The 19,162-nt window shown below is 48.3% G+C and overlaps 1 protein-coding gene across 1 annotated transcript in view; it reads right to left on the reverse strand.

Annotated features, from left to right (window-relative positions):
* ITGB5 (integrin subunit beta 5) overlaps positions 1–14,539 on the reverse strand; it is a 61,495-nt gene extending 46,956 nt beyond the window's left edge. Inside the window, exons 1-3 of the mRNA XM_059475903.1 lie at positions 14,329–14,539; positions 10,361–10,446; positions 4,227–4,431 (exon numbers count right to left, since the gene is read on the reverse strand). Of these exons, the coding sequence (XP_059331886.1) occupies positions 4,227–4,431; positions 10,361–10,446; positions 14,329–14,434 (397 nt within the window). The 5' untranslated portion in view covers positions 14,435–14,539. The remainder of the gene's footprint in view (positions 1–4,226; positions 4,432–10,360; positions 10,447–14,328) is intronic.
* Between the last annotated feature and the right edge of the window lie 4,623 nt (positions 14,540–19,162).

Genomic DNA, 19,162 nt, shown 5'->3' on the forward strand with positions numbered 1-19,162 from the left:
CCCAGAAATGGAGCTGGAGAAATCAGAGCAAAAGGGAAGTGGAAAAGAAAGTTGTTAGGGTCACCCAGGGAAGCACTGAGGCAGAGGTGAAACCTCCTGAAGTGATGAGCACAAGGGAAGGAGCTGGCCGGGCTGAGTCACAGGGTGTGAAGAGAAGCAGAGGAAAGCCTGCCCCTGACCTTCTCCTTTGCCACACTGGTTTTCAGAGATACCCTCTGGAAGGGGTGCCAGGGAAGGCCACCACAGGCAACACCTACTCCTCAGAAAAGCTGAGGTGGCTCCAAAGTGAACTCAGCTTCACACAGATGGACCTTGGTGGAGCCAGACAGCAGGTGGCAAAAGCTTGCCTTTCACTTTGCTGAGGGAGGGGTCTAAATAAAACCACAAACCCCAACCTCACAAGCCAGGATTTGGATATCCCATGCTCCCAGCTTCCAAATTAGCCCCTTTTCCAGTTCACTGGGGTCTCAGTCCCAGGGAATTGGATCATTTCGAAACCAAGCTCCCAGTTCTGCCCTCTCCCATCCCTTTGAGAGCAAGGCTGAACTTGGGGCAGTGGCAGGTTCTGCAAAACACTTGTGGCTTCCCCTCTTCTTCCCCAGAAATGGAACTCACATTTTTTAGTATTGTGAAAACATTTCCCTAACTGCTTTATTGTTCTCCTCCCTGTGCACAGCAGCACAGCTGCTCCCACTTACTTCCAGCCCAACAGCAGCAGCAGCATCCCAAAACTGCCATGCTGGCAGTGCACAGCACAAGGGGCTCTGGGGTCAGGCTGCACCAAGCCAAATCTCCTCAAACAACACCCTCCTTCTCCTTCAGCATTTCCCTGCAATCTACTGCAGCCCCACCTGGGAAAGGCAGGGCTGCAGGAGGCACCATGTGCAAACACCACGTGTAGATAGTGCCCAGCTGTAGGAAGCAAGAAACTCATGCCTTAAATGTTCCTCATTCCTCCTTCCTCTCCCCATCTTTCTTGTCCAGCAGGAGCAGGACAGGACACAGGGCTGGGATGTGGAGTGCAGCAGGTGCTCCAGGTGGGCCTCACATTATACCTGACATGCATTTGTGGGGGAACAAAGAACAACACAATTCACGTAGCACAAAAACTGTTAGCACTGATTGCAGGGTAAAACACTGTGATTGCAAGCTTGACTTTAATTCAGTGCTGCAAAAATGTGTTTAAATCTGGGAAAATTCTTTCCCATGCCCATATTTTTAATTCCCACATATTTTTCCCACTCAAAAAGGGGATGTGTCCTCTGTATTTTGCAATGTTTTCATTTCCAAAACACTGCTCTTCCTGCCAGAAAGGGTATTTGGGATGCTGTGATCAAACGTGCTTCTCTTAATAGTTACGAATTTATTAGTCCCTGAGAAGCACCAAAACCAACAGGATCCTGTGGCTGGTTCTTCTTTCATTCCTAACTGCACAAACCAATTATGTCAGAGAAAATATTGCTAATGTATGTAAGTGCAAAAGAATTTACTATTCTCTATGGACAGTATTACTTCTAGGGATAATCCAGCCCCCTCCTTCCTCACATACTGTTGCCATCATCCTCTCCTTAGGGCTTTTACTGAAAAGTTGTAAATTTAGAGCTTAATTCAGAAATTTTTCTTGGATACCATCATGCAGAAGCAGTGCAGAAATTGGAAAAATTTATTTTGGTCAATTTAAGAACATAAACTCAACAATCATGCTTATCCAGCTTATTCCTGCTTGGTGAGGCTTATGGCTTGATGAGCAATACAGCTGCATCTATTCATTTTTAAGTCTGTTTACACTATTACTATTTATTTTAACTAGGACACGCTGCTTTATAGCTGGGCTCCAGATTAAAAAGCAATATTATAAAAACTAAATGCTCAATTCAAAAGCTGCTCTGTAAGAACATCAATTTAAGGCCTTTGGAGTTTAGCTGAGGACACAGATTTGGGGATGTGACTTCTGCCACAGGATGATGAGATCAAACTGCCTGGGTGGGAACAGCAAACAATTGACAATCCACTCCCTTCTGCTTCTGCTTAGTGGTCTAAGAATAAAGGATCACCATTGCCACAGACTGCCACCGTGTGAATTTGTCTCTGAAACAGGACACCCCTCATGCCCAAAATTAAATCAACGTTGTCTCCTTTTTGTCTTGGGTTCACAGGGTGAAACCTGTTCTCCCAAACTCAAGGATTAATGGATAATTTAAACTGGCCCTGCTAATCCAAGGGTTTAGGAAGTCATAATCTTGAAGTTGAAGTGTTGCCCAACATCAAAAAGAGAACAAAAATGGGAGATACTATCACAAACATCAAGGTTTGTCCCTCCTCCTGCAATGACTGTGATGCTCAGCAAGAGCAGCACAGGGAGAGGAGTTCACTGGCTCAGACTGGGAATTGCTGTGGGGATCCTCAGGTGATTCCTGCAGCTCAGCCCAGACCTGGAGGGCTTCTCACCACAGAGAACTGAGCATGGCCATGAGTGGGGTCCCCACTAGGGTGGGCAGAAGCAGCACACCAGCCCTGTGCAGCCCAAGGCTGCAAAAAGCCAGACCCCAGGAGATGGATCCCCACACCCTGGCACTGACTGTGCCAGTGGACACTGGATGGGCAAAACTGCTGGGGACTGGCAAAGCAGAATTTGCTGAGCACTGGGCACTGTGTGTGGAGGATGCACAGGAGATGAGATTCAGAAGCTGAGCCAGCCCTTTCTGTCAGGAATTGCCTCAAGAAACAGCAGTAGCAACAACTCCCTTTTGCTCCCTTTTTTAACACAACATTCAGTGGCAGAAGCCATGCATTCAGATATATGAACAGTGGTGACTGCTTTCAGGTATCTGATTTTAAGGCTTTGAAGCATTTTTTTTTAGATTTGAGGGTCTGACAATGACAGCTGAAGAAGTTAATTGAAAAACATGACAATTTCTAACTTATACAGCTGAAACAAAAACTCTTGCAGCAGCTGGTAGGCTCTGGGAGAGCACTAATAGCATAAGCACCAGTTCAAACCCCTGTTTTTCTTTAGTAAAACATCAATATTTCTCTTTTCTGTATGCTCATGAGAGCTGTCACAAAACTGTAAGCCTAAGAAACCCACACCAATAGCTTATAATGAATCAAGCTTTTATATTTGCTTCTTATCTTTGCAATAAAGAGCTTTTTTCCCTCTTCAGAAATGTCAGCTGCCAAATTTTTTCAAGAATTCTAAACCCACATTAAAGCCTCCCCCCACCATGCAAAAACTTTTGATAACAAGCATGCTCGCATAGCTCAGATGATCTGTTCCCTTCTAATTTTTAATTAAAAGGAAGAGATTGAAGAAAAGTGATGGCTCAGGAGAATGAAAGAGGGATCTGGCTACAATCCAAGGCCTGAGTCACAAGTTCAAATCTCCATCTTCTGTCTTGATCCCGTAGCTCTTTTGCATACTGACAGAAAACAGATATGTGGGTTTGTTTCCAATTTATAGAAGGATCTGTCTCAGTTTAGAGTCATGCCCTGTCAGCTTAGCAGAGGAACCAAAGTTATTTTAACCCCTTCCACACAGTGATTCCATTCTGAAGCCGAGCAGGTTCCTCCTAAACACATGCAGGTGTTAAAGCCATTTCTGGTAGCAGTTGTGGGTGGGCTTTGACTGACTTTGCCCAACAGCAGTGTCCTCTCATGGAGGACATGTGCCCCAGCCCCAAACCTGTTTGTGACTCACCAGAAAAGTTCAAAGGTATGGAAGGGGCCAGCAATCACCTGCTTTAGTGGGCTACAAGGCCACAAGCTACAAAGTGCTCTTGGCAAACCCTGGCCACCCTTCCTGATGCAGACATCTTTTATGAAAAATCCGTCCCTTGGTATTTTTCCTCCTGAGAAGCTGAGAGGCCTCAGGAACAAAATGTAAACAAACGGTTATCTGTGGAATGCAACAGGGGCATCTGTGATTGGCCCATGTTAGATGTTTCTAATTAATGGCCAGTCATGGTCAGCTGGCTCAGACAGAGAGTCCGAGCCACAAGCCTTTGTTATCATTCCTTCTTATTCTATTCTCAGCTAGCCTTCTGAAGAAATCCTTTCTTCTATTCTTTTAGTATAGTTTTAATGTAATATATACCATAAAATAATAAATCAAGCCTTCTGAAACATGGAGTCAGATCCTCATCTCTTCCCTCATCCAAAAACCCCTGTGAACACCGTCACACCCTCTCTCCCTCCCCTCACACCCCACGGAGCCGCTGGGGACTCACCAGGACGAAGACTCAAGGCCACTTTCTGAGGAGTGATCTGTGTGACATCCAGGTGGCTCTGGCCAGAGCCCTTGCTGCTCAGGGGCACATTCCTCAGCACACTGATGCTGCTGCTGGGGCTCTCGATGGCTCCAGCGCAGCCGTTTGCAAGCAGGTTCTGCAGGAAGTCACACCGGGACGTGATGGACTTCGTGCTGCTGAAATCCTGGGGGGAGAAGAGGGACAAAAAGGAACTGGAGGGGAATTCATCAATCCCACAGCAGGGGCTTTGTTTTGACATGCTGGTATCTAACAACCAGGTGATTACGAAGAGAAGCTGGTGCCCTTTGTGGTGACTGTTCTTGGAAGGAGCCCACACTGAGCCTTGAGACTTTCAAAAGGATCAACCAAAAAAGGAAGTTCTGTGAGGATTTGAACACTGAGTTTGCTCACAGAGCTTTGAAACAGAAACTTGAGCCTGTGTTTTCAGCCCAGCCACAGCAGCAGCACCTGTTCCCATCCCTGGCCACAAGAGAGCAAGGCAAAGCACTTGGTTTGCTGCAGGGACAGCCCATTGCCATCCCTATTGTTTTATGCACATGCACCGTCTCAAAGGAGCTTTGCAAAAGACAGAAGAAAGAACAAGGAGGTGGCACTGAGGGAAGCAGGACCAAGCCACCAACCCAGAGAGGGCCAAGTAAAGATGTGAAGCTGAAGACAGGCTGGGTGGCTCCCTCTTCCCTGGGTGAGACGCATCCCTACACAAGCACTGTGTGGGGAATAAGGGAGGTGGGAGAAACTTCCCAGGAGCTGGTGAAAATGCAGACTGTGCCCACCACAGAGAGTCAGGCACAGGCAGCAAGGTGCAGGCAGAGGCCCCTTCCCAAAGGATGGGCGGGAGCCTCCCAACACCCATCCCAGAGCTGCAGCCCTTGCTGCGAGCCCCGTGCGTGGTGCACAAAGCAGCCTTGTGCAGGGCAGCGCTCAGGAACAGCCGGGAACACAATGCACCCTTTTGCAAGAGCCTGTTTGTTAGAATGCCTTTTTTTTTTCTCCCCAAAAGTGCCAAAGGGAACAAGCCACATGCCCAAAATTTACTGGGTTTTCAACAGTCGATTCCTACTTACTTCTGCACTACAACAATAGAGACAACACTCTTCAGCTCCAGGGCTGAGGGACTAAAATGACATGAAATAATGCAGAGAAGATGCTTGCAGCCATGCCAGCCCCTCCTTCAGCTGCTCAGCCAAAACCAGTGTGGGCCTGAATAAACCTCACTTATTGCTGAAACTCCAGCATGGCAGAGGACAGGAGAGACATGAAGGAGGGAGAGGCTCCTGACAGATGCTCATGGGGTGATCTCCAGGGATCCCTCAAGGACAAGCCTGGATACGGGGCCCTGGGACACAGACAGAGGCTTCCAGCTGCATTTTTCTCACTGCAAGGTCCCAATGCTATTTGAAAAATGAGAGGTTTGCATTCCAGCATCCAGCAGCAGGCTCCAGCCAAGAAACCGACGACGGCGCATCAGATGGATGCGAACACAAATTTCTTGGAACGCGCTGTGTAAACAGATGAACTTCCAAAAAAGGAGGACTGGGACTATTTAAATCATCTCCAGCATGACAAAATAAAAATCAGAATCTCTCATGAAACTGAAAACAACGCCCAGCCTTTCAGAGCAGCACATTTCAGGCAGTCTTGGAGAAGAGTTTTTCCCAGATGTGGTTTTACCTGGAATCAGCAAGGACCTGGTGGGGTCCAGGTGCTCCCCTGGGCCTATCCACCAAGCAGCAGGGGGGGAGATGCTCTCCTGCTCTCCCAGTACCCAGCTCCACTCTGGAAGCACTCTGGAAGATGGATCCCCAGCCCCTGTCAGTCACTCTGGCTGCTCCAGCCCCCTGGTCGGTGCACAGAAGCTCACAAAGGGGAATGCACACAGGCAGACAGGATGAATGGAGACAACAGTGGGACAATTACATGCTCATCAATTTGACAGTTTGAAGACAAATTGCTCCGTTCATGCTATAAAAATGGAGAATAGCACTCACTGTATCTAATACCTAATTCCTGACTAGACATGTCCCTATCATTCAGTCCATCCTGTTCTTTTTGATGAAGATCTCAATCATTTTTCACTTTAATCAATCCAGTTCTGCATTAATTCCATCTGAAACATGCCTGCTTTCTCCATTAAAAAAAAAAAAAAAAAAAAAAAAAAAAAAAAAAAAAAACCAAAAACTTGACATGCTCCCTTTAGGAACATCCTTAACTTTCTTTCCCCATTCTCTAGGCATACATTTCTGAGACGGAAGAGGATGGGGTAAAAGCACCAGAGGGTGGCACTGGGGAAATTTCAATTCACTTACTCAAAAAAGACATTTCAGTTTAATTAATGTGCATCTCTGGTTTCCAGGTACACACATAAATGCATCCACATAGGTAATGGACAGATGAACACAGCTCATCCACTTTGTCTAACAAACAAGAGGAGTCTCTGCACACTGGTACATTGCTCTCCAAAGCAGCAAAAAAGAAAATGTAATGGTGACATTTCCCCCCCATACTGGTACTCCCAAATGCTCTTTTGAAGAGCTTCACCCCCAGCAGTCACCCCAGGAAGGTTTATCACAATTAAAACTCCCACCTGTCTCTCACACCTGCCCTGGCAGCTCAGAGGACAGCACTGAAGCCACTTCCTGAGCTCCCTGTTCTCCCCAGCAAACCCAAAAAATCCTGCTCAGCCTGGGGAACCAGGTGCCACTGCAAAAAATTCCACAAGCATCCTCTGGTCCCACACATGGAAACCAGGCTGCCACAGAGATACAGCAACCCCACAGGCCAGCGTGCAGCTTCCAGTCGGAATATTTCACCAGCACCATGCCAGCAATTTCTCATCATTTCCAGCCTCTCCTAGACCCTGCAATTCCTCAGTTCCGGCATGGATGGACAGGCTGCAGCAGCCTCCATCACACCAGGAGTCATCCTCCCTCAGAGAGCCCTGCTTCAAGGCATGCTCAGGTGATGGTTAGGGCCACATATTCACACCTCCTCTTCTAAGTGCCACTGAAATCACCACCCTTGAGGCCTGCCTTTGAAGGTATTCTTCCACAAGCCAGCAGAATCGATGCCTGCTCCCAAATTTCCAAGAGCCCAGAGACCTGTGGTTAGCTCAGCAGCCCCGGGAGGCTCTAGGGCTGCTGCACACCAGAAGCTGCTGTCCTCAGCTCACCCATCATCATCCCTTTGGATGGGAACAGGGATGCTGAGCACAAGCAGGAGTGGAAAGAAGTCCAACCAAGGCAGGGGATGAGATGCACCCTGTACCAACAGGTTAGGAGGTGGCAGTCATAAAATGAGAGCACCTTGCCTGCTCTGCTGCAAGATCTATCTTTACACATCCCCTTACCCTCACAATTCAGGGCAGTGTAAATTCAGGAAACCTTATCCCTCCTGGGAAACTATTGGGAGAGAGCTCCCAAAGAATCTGGTATGATGGTACCACCAAGTGATATTTTCCAAATATTTCCCCAAAGGAAATACAAGAAGGTGTACATATACATGAAGATCAATTTATATATAACTATACAATGTAGTTATAAATATAGCTATAAATATAAATAAATATATTATACACAATGCATATTATATATATTTTATATATATAATATATATAAAATATATATTATATATAATTTTATATATATATATAAACTGTATTACAGACATCTCTAAACATACTGTATACATTATATATAGAATTATACATGTACTGATTGACTTCTACTATCTATATTTCCTGACAAAATTATTAATTGTTGCTTGCAAAGTCGATAAAAGCTGGCTCAATTTGCTCACAAACCAGTAAAGCAAATGCAAAGAGAGCACAAAATACACACAAATCAGCTGACTGAGGTTCTACCACAGCACAGCTGCAATCTGTGGAACACACTCCAATATCTTACCCCTGATATTTAAAGAGCAGCAGAACTATAAGATTTGACTGGCATATATGCATCCAGGAAACACAGACAGCAAACTGCAGCCAATGGAAAGAGCCAAGGAAAACACATTAAGAGTTATCTAATAAATTTAATAAACCTGACTAGGCTGCAGCAGAGGGAAAGGGAATAAGGTGGTGAAATGACTATGAAACAAAGGTGGATATTATAGAGTTTATAATATTACTTTAAAACTTTCTGAAGTTGAAAAACTCCAGGTATCTTGGAAATCCCATTACCTCACCTGATGATCTCAGCTAAAGAGAAATAATTAGTTTCAAACAGTACATTCGTAAAAAAAAAAAAAAAAAAAAAAAAAATCAAAAAAACCCACCAAAAAATACAGAATTAGGATAAGAACTTGCTAAGTTTTAGCATGTAGCATGTAATAGGAACAGCAGCTTTTGAACACATAGCTCTTGGCACAAAACACCTTGAACTGTGTATTTTTAAATAGCTTCTGCAGGCTAAAGGTCAGGAAGTACTACAGGACTTCCCTGTAAACACCCATCTTCCTCCTTGGCCCCTCCATTCCAGTCAGGAATTTTCTTTTTTTATCAGTAACTATCCTGTTTGCATTATAAGAGTCGGGCTGCCAGTCCCATTAGTACAATTAGTGGTCACAGTGACCACCAGATAAACATTTCCACTCGCAGCATTCTGCAGAAAGTTGTCTTTCGATGCCAAGTAAAGGAAAAAAACCCAAAAAAAGCACAGTCCATTGGGTACCCATAGCTTAATAGCCAGCGTTCCTGGATCCAATCTCACCACCACAGATTAGCTGGCTGGAAGAGGAGCTCTTACAGCTGTTTACAAGATGTCTCAGAAGCAAGATCTATTGCTTTACCCTTTCCCTTCTGCACACCAATTGCCTGGCTGGAAAAAATAACCCGGGAAAGCTGTGACACTGTTTGGTGTTTGCAGCATTACAGGGTTTTCCCTGCAGAGCTGCAGCTTGCAGTGAAACAGTGAAACATCCACGGAAACACACACAGTGCCTGGGGCAGCCCCCAGGACCCAAACCACAGGGACTGGAAGCCACCTTCACCCCACATCCATCCCCACCCATCCTCTGCCCTGGAGCTGGCATTTACCCCAGGCAGGGAGGGGAACAGCAGAGGGGACATAGATCAGCATCATCATCCTCAGCTCAGCAGCACCAGGGGAGGTGAGGGCCCAGGAGGGGACAGGGATGGCCACACTAGAGGAATAAGGGCCAGCAGGGAACAGAACAGCATCACCACTGGCCATGCCCATCCAGAGGTTCAAGACCACCTACTGCTCTTTGGGATTCTCCCATCCCAAAGCTGATTCCTGACACAGCAGCTGTGCCAGCCTGTTTCTCAGATTTTTCCATGCATCTGAAAGCATCCATACTTCTCTCCTGAACACCCAGGACAGGCACTAAACAGACAATTGCTTTCTATGCATCAAACATTATTAGGGCTTTCACACATCATTTTCTCTAGAAATTGTAAGTCTGCTTGATAAGACATATATTGGATTATATATATATAGACCTAAACTCATGAGCAGCCCCTAGGGAACAGGGGAAGGAATTTGCAATTGCTCATAAACCAGGAGGTGCAGCTGAATTATGGATAAGCAGCTTCAGCACCAGCACAAGGATGTATTTTCCCTCTCTGAAGTGCTCAGTTACTCTGTGAAACTCTTGGCACCATGCCAGAAGCATGGGCCACCCCCCCTAAATGACACAATAGATTCAGAAAGGAGAATTTATCTTTGTTACAGACAAAGAGCCCATGCCAGGCCACACGACAAGGGACACGTAGCAGGACACCAGCCAGGGGCTTGGGGCTTTTTGGGGAGAGAGCTTTGGAGCAAGGCTCCCTGAAACACAGAGCCCATGCAGGGACCCAGCATCTTGGAAACAAGAAGGTAATTGAAGGGGCAGAAGGACTGAGGGAACAGTGCTGCTCTGTGAGGGTGTGTGGGGGTCAAAGTGGGGTCAGAGACTTATTTCCTATGATGTCAAAGAGCTGAGGAGTCCCACACACCCAAAATACACTCGGCATGGAGCATCCTCTGCCCTCACTCAGCCCTTGTGGCAAGTCAGGAATAGGCAAGGTGGGAAAAGAGCTCCCTTCCAGCACCACAAAAACCATGAAAGTCAAACAAGGTGTGCCCACCTACCTCCTTGGAGCACCAGGCACACTTGGGATGGATGAGGAGACACTCTTCACAGGACGTGGCGCTTCCACTGGTGCACAGATTGAGACCTGCAGCAAGAGAGAACAGTGTGGGCTGAATGGTTATTCCACTCCAAAACAGGGCTTGGGGGGGTTCTGAGACATTCTTAATGCTAAACACACTGTAAATCCAAACAAGAGCAAATAATCTCCCAGGAGCCTAAAAGGCAGGAGAAGCTGTAAATCTCTCTTCACCTGTAAGGAGGTGTTGTTTTCTTTTCCTACCCTAAGGTAAATGAAAAGGACAGAAACTTCCTTTGGGGTGCTGAGAACCTCTAAAAAATTACTGAATCTGGTGATTTTTCTTTACTCCATTTCACTGGTGTCTGGTTAATCATAGAGTCCAGCTACTCATATGCCAAATCAAACACTCCCATTGCTGTAGGCAGAACTCAATAACTGTCTGACCACTCTGAAATGTGGAGCTGGCTGTCCAAAAGCCCAAGATGCTGACTTTTAAAGACACATCTTTAGACTTATCTTCTCATTTTTTCTAGCTGGATATATGGGGAAACCTCTCCCCATAATTTTCATATTAAAGCGCTCTTGCAACATACTCATCTCCCCTTCCTGAGGTGATTCTCACAGTGGACTCACATTGCAGTACATTACTTTTATTTTACTACAAGAGACATTTCCACAGGATATCCAGGTTAAGCCTTGCAGTGTGTTTGCACTGGGACATGTCCAAGGCAGCAGGGGTGGAAGGGCACCAAGGGCTCTCCCTGCTGTGATCCCAGCACCAGCCAGGCTGATGCTCTTTGCTCCTGGGTTGCTGCTGTCCTGCAGCACAAGGGGTCCAAGCAGGTTTCACTTAAAAAATCCACAGTTTGCACTTTGGGCTTTATAAATGAAGTGGAACCACACAAGTAAAGCCAAAGTAGACATCAATGGTATGGGCTCTGAATGCAGCAGCTTGTTCAAGCTTGCCTGTGGCTATGAATGTGCCCTTCCACGCCACTGATGGCCCAGCTCCCCCGGGTTCAGCTATTAACTTCCACTGTCAATAAATGATTAAAGAAATCTTCAGCTGAGGTTTCAGCACACAGGCTGCACACTCCAAATGAAATGCCTCAGGCTTGAACTCCCAATCTGCTATTTTTTCCAATCCAAATGTCAATAAAAGCATTGTCAGGCCTCTATTTTCAGCCAGTTGCATCTTCAGAAACTAGTGCACCACGCTGCTGCTGGGTGTAATCTGCAAATTCCACAGAGTTGCCAACAGCTGCTGAAGAGTCCCATGAAGTTTTCTCCTGACCCAAGAACTTTCTGCCCCGAGAGCTTTGGAAGAATAATTTTTGCTGCATCCCATGTGAATACTGTGCCAAGAAATGGAAAGCAGTGGCTGCCTGGGTCGCTCCATAAGGGGCTGAGCTGTGAGCACAGGAAGCAGTGAATCAAGCTGGACAGCTGGAGGAAAACCTGGCATGCCCTGGACTAAAAACAAAAAGAGGATAAGCAGGTCCTGTCAGTCCCTGCAGAGGGCTGGCCGTGCCAGAGCCCTGCACTGGCGGGTCCCTGCTGCCCACAAGGTGGTTAGCTCTAACCCCAGAGAGCCAAGCCCTGCACTCCCTCTATGGCTCTCATTCAAACAGGCTCCTTGGGCTCATTCATGCCAAACAAGAGCCTTCTTAAGAGTGTGGGCTTTTTTTTTCCTTCTGGCTGTTACCACACCCCCAGGCATTTCATTCCTTTTTTGCATTCAGAAGTGATATTCCAGCTCCTGGACACTACAAGAGCTCAAAACATAAATAAGTAGCATAAAACAAAATGTAACTTGTTCAGCTGAGTTAAAATTTAGACAGCAATTAACACTTGCATTTACAAACCCTACAACATGGCCCAAAGCCTGTCCTTGAGAGCTGCTGCTGCTCTGGCAGCTGTGCACAGGGTAACCCAGCTAAAATAATGGGCTTTACACAGCAAATACTTGTATTTCTACCCTGGCTACCCAGGCCTGGCTCTCCCACAGCTTCACTCGCCCATCCGCATGGAAATATTTACCTCCATTCCTGACTGCTGGTTTTTGAGAGTTTACTTAGTCACAGTAAGAGCTGAATGAAAACCAAGTCTCCTCCTTGCAGTGCGTGCCATGACCAAAGCAGCCCACGCTCCTGTGGCCAGCCATGGGGTGACATTCCTCCCGGTGGCAGCTTTTGAAGTCTCCAAGTATGCTTTTCTTTCCACTCTGCAGCAACGCTAAACCATTTCCAGCATTGTTGTGAAAACACAGCTTTGTGAAGCCCTCCAATTTTAGACTGAAACCTGAGCTTTTTGAGTTGGAGTTAGAAACACGCAGGGTTTTCCAGATGCAAGTCTTTGCTGTGCTTGGTCCAGTGCAGTCTTTCCCAAATCCAGCAGAGAAAGGACCTGATGATGCTCATGCCAGTCCAGACCCTTGCAGATGCTGGGGCAAGTCACCCACTGAGACTGGAAGGAACTCAGTCTGCTCTTTGGACTGTGGCACATTTAATGAAACCACTCCTGAAAAATCAACTGAACTTCTCATAATGGGGAAAATTCCATCCAGGGTTTAGCTGGGATTACTCTGGAGGTGAATAATCCACTCCCTGCACTGCCCACATACAGTCCTTCACACTGATGCCACTGATTCCTAAGGCCTGCACCCTACTTATTTTGCACAGTAGTGTCCAGCAAGCACAAAGAACATCTCCAAATTACATCCTTGCCTTGGACTGAGCTGCAGGAGAGACCAAAAAAGTAGAAGATGACAGTGCATCCCACTAGACAGCAGAGATTTTGATAGATCAAACTAGAGATGCAGAGCAAGATAGGAAACTCTGATGAAAGGTACTCATCAAATTTACTCATAAAGATGCTCCAGGCAATCAGACCTCATTTTAAACCTGTTCTGCAAGAAATCCTAGTTTGGGCAGCTCCACAAACAGAGGTGAATGTACTGGCTTGCTTAGGGAAGACAGATTTAAAAAGAAAAAAAAAAGTGATGCACTTTATACAGCTAAGCATTAAAAAGGAGCATTTTATCAGTGCTTGCAATAAGCATTTTAAGAGACCCGAGATGGTCTGCTACAATACTGAACCATCACTTTCATGGATCAGGCACACAAAAAAAAATAAAATTAGGAAAACTTCTCCTGAGCTTTTGCAATTATGTGCCACAGCACTCGGCAAGATGAGCCTCTTCCTAACACTACTCATTAAAATATCAAGCACTTAGAGTAAGTACTGGAATGGTGGACTTAGGCATTTTGTGGGGTCCCTTCTTATAAAAAAGTTTCCCCAAATGCTCAGAGAGGGGGGGAAACCCTATTTCCAGTAGTGCTGGAGCAGAGTTACAAACTGCACTGCAGTTCACGTGTGCGTGTGCAAACCGAGGGCATCCCCACGAGGGACAGGGACCTCTGTCTGGGTGCAAGGGAGGAACGATGCAAGGTGAGAGCGAGGATCCCGGTGTCTGGCAGGGCACAGCCGTGTGCGGCTTTCTGCTGCTGCTCCTCATCCCATCGATTATCACACCAGGCAAACACCCCGGGAAGTGCTCACCCTGAACAGAAGTGGCTGCAGCCGCTCCCATTAGGAATACACATAGAGCGAGCGGCATAAATAGCAGTTCCGTGCTTTTTAAGGCGAACACCCCGCGGATGCGGTCCGTGCCCCGCAGCGCTGCCGGAGCCAGGCGGGACGGGGCCGGGGGGGATGCGCGGAGAGCCCCGGCAGTGCCATCGCGGGCAGGGGACAGCGGGGACAGCGGGGACAGCGGGAAGCGCGTCCCGCCGCTGCGGGCGCACGGCGGGGGAGGCAGCGGGAAGGGGGCGAGAGGAGCGCAGCGCACGGACGGTAACGGAGCGCACCGAGGCGGGTCTGGGGGCCAAGCCGCCTTCCGGAGCGGCGCTGGCGGGGCCCGGGGCGGCGGCAGCGAGCGGCCCTTACCTCTGCCGGGCTGCAGCGGGGCGGCCAGGAGGAGGAGGCGCAAGAGGAGGAGCGGGGGGGGCCGGCGGGCGGCGGCGGGGGCCGGCAGCCCCCCTCGGCGGGGCATGGTGCGGCGGCCGGGGCGGCCGGGCTGCCCTTCCCGGCCGGGCCCTCCCCGCCGCCTTTTGTGCGGCCGCGGCGGCGGCGGCGGGAGGAGGAGGCGGGGGCGGCGCCGCGGAGCTGCCCGGGGGCGGCGGGACGGCACGGCACGGCACGGGGCGGTGAGCGGTGCCGCTGTCCGGCTGTCCGTGGGTCTGTCTGTGCGTGTCTGTCCCGCTGGCGAGGGTGCGCTGCCGCCTCCCCGCCCCGCGCAGGGAGGCGTAGCCCCGTCCGGAGCGGGACCCGCGGGCACGGCCGGGCCCACGGACACGGGACACGGACACGGGACACGGACACACGGACACGGACAGGCTGCCTCTGCTGATGCACATGCAGCCGCCCGGGCGGGCACGGGCAGACACACGGCGTGCGCAGACACACGGACACGGGAGCAGCAGCGCCGATGCACCCGCAGGCACACGAGGAATGCGCGCCCGGCTCTCCGCTCGCAGCCGGGCTCGCACTCATTCCCCACGGGTCACTGCCCGCTCTTACGTGGCGCTTTTGCCGCCGCAGGGATTTTCGCTGTGCAAACAGGCTGTGTCCGTTTCTGTGTCCATTGCTGAAGGGCTCTCTGAGCCACGGCACCCGCTGCACTCACGGTCCGGCGGCTTCTGGGCACGGTCCACGCCCCCGGCGCTGGGACATCAACACTTCGGATCGAGAGGAGGAACCGGATTGTGATCGTGTTTGCGTTGCTGGAGAGCTTTCTGTAGTTTTCTGCTTTTAAAATAAATCATAAGTCATCCCTAGAGCTGATCATTGGTTTTAAAAGCAGTTTATAGTAACAGGTAACTTACTCATGACCTGCAGACCTTCATGACACCCTCATGTCTGCTAGATCTCACCATCAGATCTTGCTTAAAACACATGTTCTCAGACAGAAGTGATTAACTACAATACCACCTGCCAAAATTCCCCCTTACTTGCATGGATTCCCAAAGCTCCTCTCACAAACCTTGCTGATTTCTTCAACCTCTTCATACCCCCGGGAGAAACCAGGTTTGGGTTTAAAGTGACTATTTGTTGTTCTAGGAAATACACACCCACTAAAGTTGTTACATATTAGCTGTACCAGGGCCGCTAAATCAAAACAAGTCCTGGTTTGGCTGTGCGAGCGTCACAACCCTACTGCTTGCAACCAGTGCAAAAATATCGCTAAATGCCTCACCAAAACCTCTGCCATGGCCATGGGACAGGCAGTAACCCACAAGCTGCTCTCAAGCTTTTGGCTGTGCTTAGGGAAAGGGACAGCATCAGCTCTCCCTGTTGCCCCAAAAACATAAGGTGCATGCTGTCACCCTTTATTAATAATGAAATTAATACTGGCCATGTTGGGGCTGACCTGGACGTGCAAGATGTGGTGTGTGGGGACTTCAAAGCAGGCTGTTCCTCTGTGGAATATTTTATATTCCTGTGGGGGGAAAAAAAAAGGAAAGAAAGTGAAATGCAGATCCTGCACTTGCAAGAGTTAAAGTACCCAATTCCTGGGTAATTGCATTACTACCCAGCGAAGCCTTGTGTAGACCTGGATCTTCTGGTTATGCCCAAATACCCCAAGACCCAACTGCAACTATGACTATCCATGGACAGACTCATGTTTGAGAGCTTTAAACTATTCCTGGCTGCAGGAGTAGGGAGACACTCATCCCTCATCCCTGCATCCTGCCATGCTGCCCTGGGAGCAGTGGCTGGAGGAGCTGATGCCCAGGGGCAAGTGGCAAATGAGCAAGGGGGGAAAGGAAAAGCAGGGCCATGGGGTAAAGAAACTCCTTGGAGGGAAGGGAACACCTTCTGAGACTCAGCTGTGGCATCTCAAGGGGCAGAGAAGAGGGCTTGAGGAGGCAAGCAGTACCTTCAGAAGGAATGTGCTGCAGCAGGACCAGAGCCAGGCCAGGCACAGGAGCTCCCCAGTCCCTGGTTATTTTTAGCTGGGCTCAGCTGGGGCCCAGCTCACTCTTTCTGCAGGCGCTGGCACAAGCACCTGGTGCTTGCTGTGCCCAGGCTGCCCTCGTCCCACAGCCCCCTTGAGGAACCCCAAGAGAAGGGGGAAGGCCAGGAGCCACTGCTGTGCACCTTTTGAGCAGTAAGATATTGTTGATGCTCAACATCTGCTATCAGCCATCATGTTTTTCAAGCCAAATCCTTTGAAGGTCCTGCAGAGTCACAGGTGGCTTATCCTATCCCAGTATAGCACCAGTGACCAGCATCACTGTGTGCTGTGTACAGGGAGGACCCCAGGAGCCACAGGGGAGGAATGCTGTGGCTTCCCTAATGAGAAGAATGTAAACACCCTTCTCTGAAGCTGGTGCCGTGCTCCTGCCCCACATGCAGCAGCAAAGAGGATGTAACTGCACAAATGGCCAAACAAACATCTGTAACACCAAGAGGGGGAATTCATGGTGAACATGAGGTGGGCAGCTCAGTTCCAGAAACAGAAGGCAGCCTTGTGTCCCTCAGCTTGGCCACCAACTAAGAAATGAGGCATGAGCAGGGGTAATGTGTGGCCTGAGATGAGATCCACAGAGAAGTTTTGGTATAAAACCTTCCTGCTTGCAGGTGGCAATGTGCCCTGGTTGTTTTTCTGGAGTCAAGCATGGGGTGGCAGTAGATGCCCCAAAAAAAGATTTCCTTCATATATGAAACCAGATAACCCCTTGATCTTTCTCCTGGGATTCCCTTGTTCTGAATAAGGGATTGAGAAAAAAGCTTTTGGTGCCCATGTCTCAACAGGATCATTATGGACTCAGTAGAAGATGAGTTTGAGGCAGCACCAAGGTTTTGGGAAGAGAATTGAAAAAGGGCTCTGTCTCCTGGGGATTATGAAAGGATGACCTACAGCAAAGACTCCCTTCATCTCCAGAACAGCCACCACCACAGCCTGGGTCCTTTCTTTCTTGACCATCCTGTCTACAAAATGCCATTCCTGAGGATCACAAAGTCCATGAGATCCCTCAGGCTCCTTCAAGTGTTTACGTGCCACAGCCCATAAATACTTGCCGAGGCCCTTGGACTTGGCTTTTCAGTATCACTACACAGTTTTTCTGTAACAGAGAGAGGGAAATCCCTATTTGGAAAGGCTTGATCTTTATGTTCATTTTCTTATCACTTACACTTTAACCTGTGGTTAAAACAGAACATAAACCCAGGGTGTCTGACCTGGGTATGGATTTTAAAGTGATGTAATTATAAGTTGATTCTCTGTCTCTTTTATGATCAGTTATATAAAATCTTTTATCTAAGATACTTCTAGTGTTCTACAGATAGGTTTTCATTGTCCTATTTTCCTTGGGGCAGGAAGGGTGGATAAAAGCATCTGAGTCACATCTAGATGTCTGCCATGGCACTAAAGAGGTTCTGATTTTCAGTGGTGATTCCTTCTCTCTGCACAAGTCTGAGCCACTCCCAGGCCCTTTCAAAAGCCACAGCCTGCTGCAGGGTGAAGCTCCATCTCTGCCTTAGTGTTTCACAAAATACAGCCACTCTCCAGCAGCAAAATCCTGGGACATCTCTGACTTTCTCCCATTTCCAGACTCTGTGGCACAAGTTTAGGTTTGCTGCTTCCTAGCAGCTCCAGCTGGAAGAAACATCATCTGTCTGGATGTGACTCCTTACAGCCCCATTATTGGTACACCTCATTCAGCCACCATACCTGCAGTAAGGTCAGGATCCCAGGCACAGCTCTCTAGTGTGCAGCAAAGACCAGCTGAGACATCTGAGATTGCCTCTTTCCAGGAGTCAAATGGCTGGATAGGAATCCAGGTGCAGCCTGGTTTCATGGTGCACAGCAGGTCCTGAACACCCCTCAGTCCTTTGGTCCAAGCAACCCTCCATGCAACAAAGGATGGCCAAACTGGAATTCAGATGGCAAAAAAGTGGACTGATTTATGGTTTTAATGAAAAGGAGCTTTAGGAGAGCTAGGGGCAAACTGGGGTGTAGGATCAGGGATGAGAAATAAAAGGCAAACTCACCTGAACATTGGAAACCTCCACCGTGTTGCAAACAGTTCCTGTGCTAGGAAAACACTTCATTTTCCTTTCCAGGTCCTCACCATGCTGTTTGCTGTTCCTCCTGGCTGTGCCATGGTGGGAAAGAGGGGACAGAGACACAAGGTGTGGGCACTGTGCAGCTTTGCCATCCCCATGTTGCCCCCTCCCACAAGTGAGGCACAGACCCGGCTGCTGGGGCTTTCACTTCCATGGAAAAAGCTTGTCTCTTTCTTTTTCCAAGGAAGCTGTAAAAAAAATTACAATTCACACAAAATGCTTGTTAGTAATAGGCAACTACCACGTGCCAAAAATTACAATAATAAATTTAATCCTATTTCTATTCTCTGGCTAAAGATGCAGCACATGTTGCTGCTGCCTGCTATAAAAATAGATATTTTTACCATGTAAAGATGGTAAAAATACCTCTGTTCTCAGATACTCAAGAGCAACACTACTCTCAAACAACTCCTGACCTGCTGAAGAGCCGCATTGCAACATTTCTGTGAAGCAGAGAGCAGCACCCAAAGGGGTTTTTTACCAAATTTTGACTCTCTAATAGATGAAAAAAGGCAGAGCTCAGAATAAATCTCTGAGCTAGTCCATGCCTGAAGCTGCTGGGCTGGAAAGTGAGGGAGGTACAAGGGGGAGACTTTCCTCTGTGGTACATAAAGCTGAGACAGGGATGATGGAGTTTGAGGCCAGCTTG

This window comes from Ammospiza nelsoni, chromosome 7 (genome assembly GCF_027579445.1).
Source record: "Ammospiza nelsoni isolate bAmmNel1 chromosome 7, bAmmNel1.pri, whole genome shotgun sequence".
NCBI classification, from domain to species: Eukaryota; Metazoa; Chordata; class Aves; order Passeriformes; family Passerellidae; genus Ammospiza; species Ammospiza nelsoni.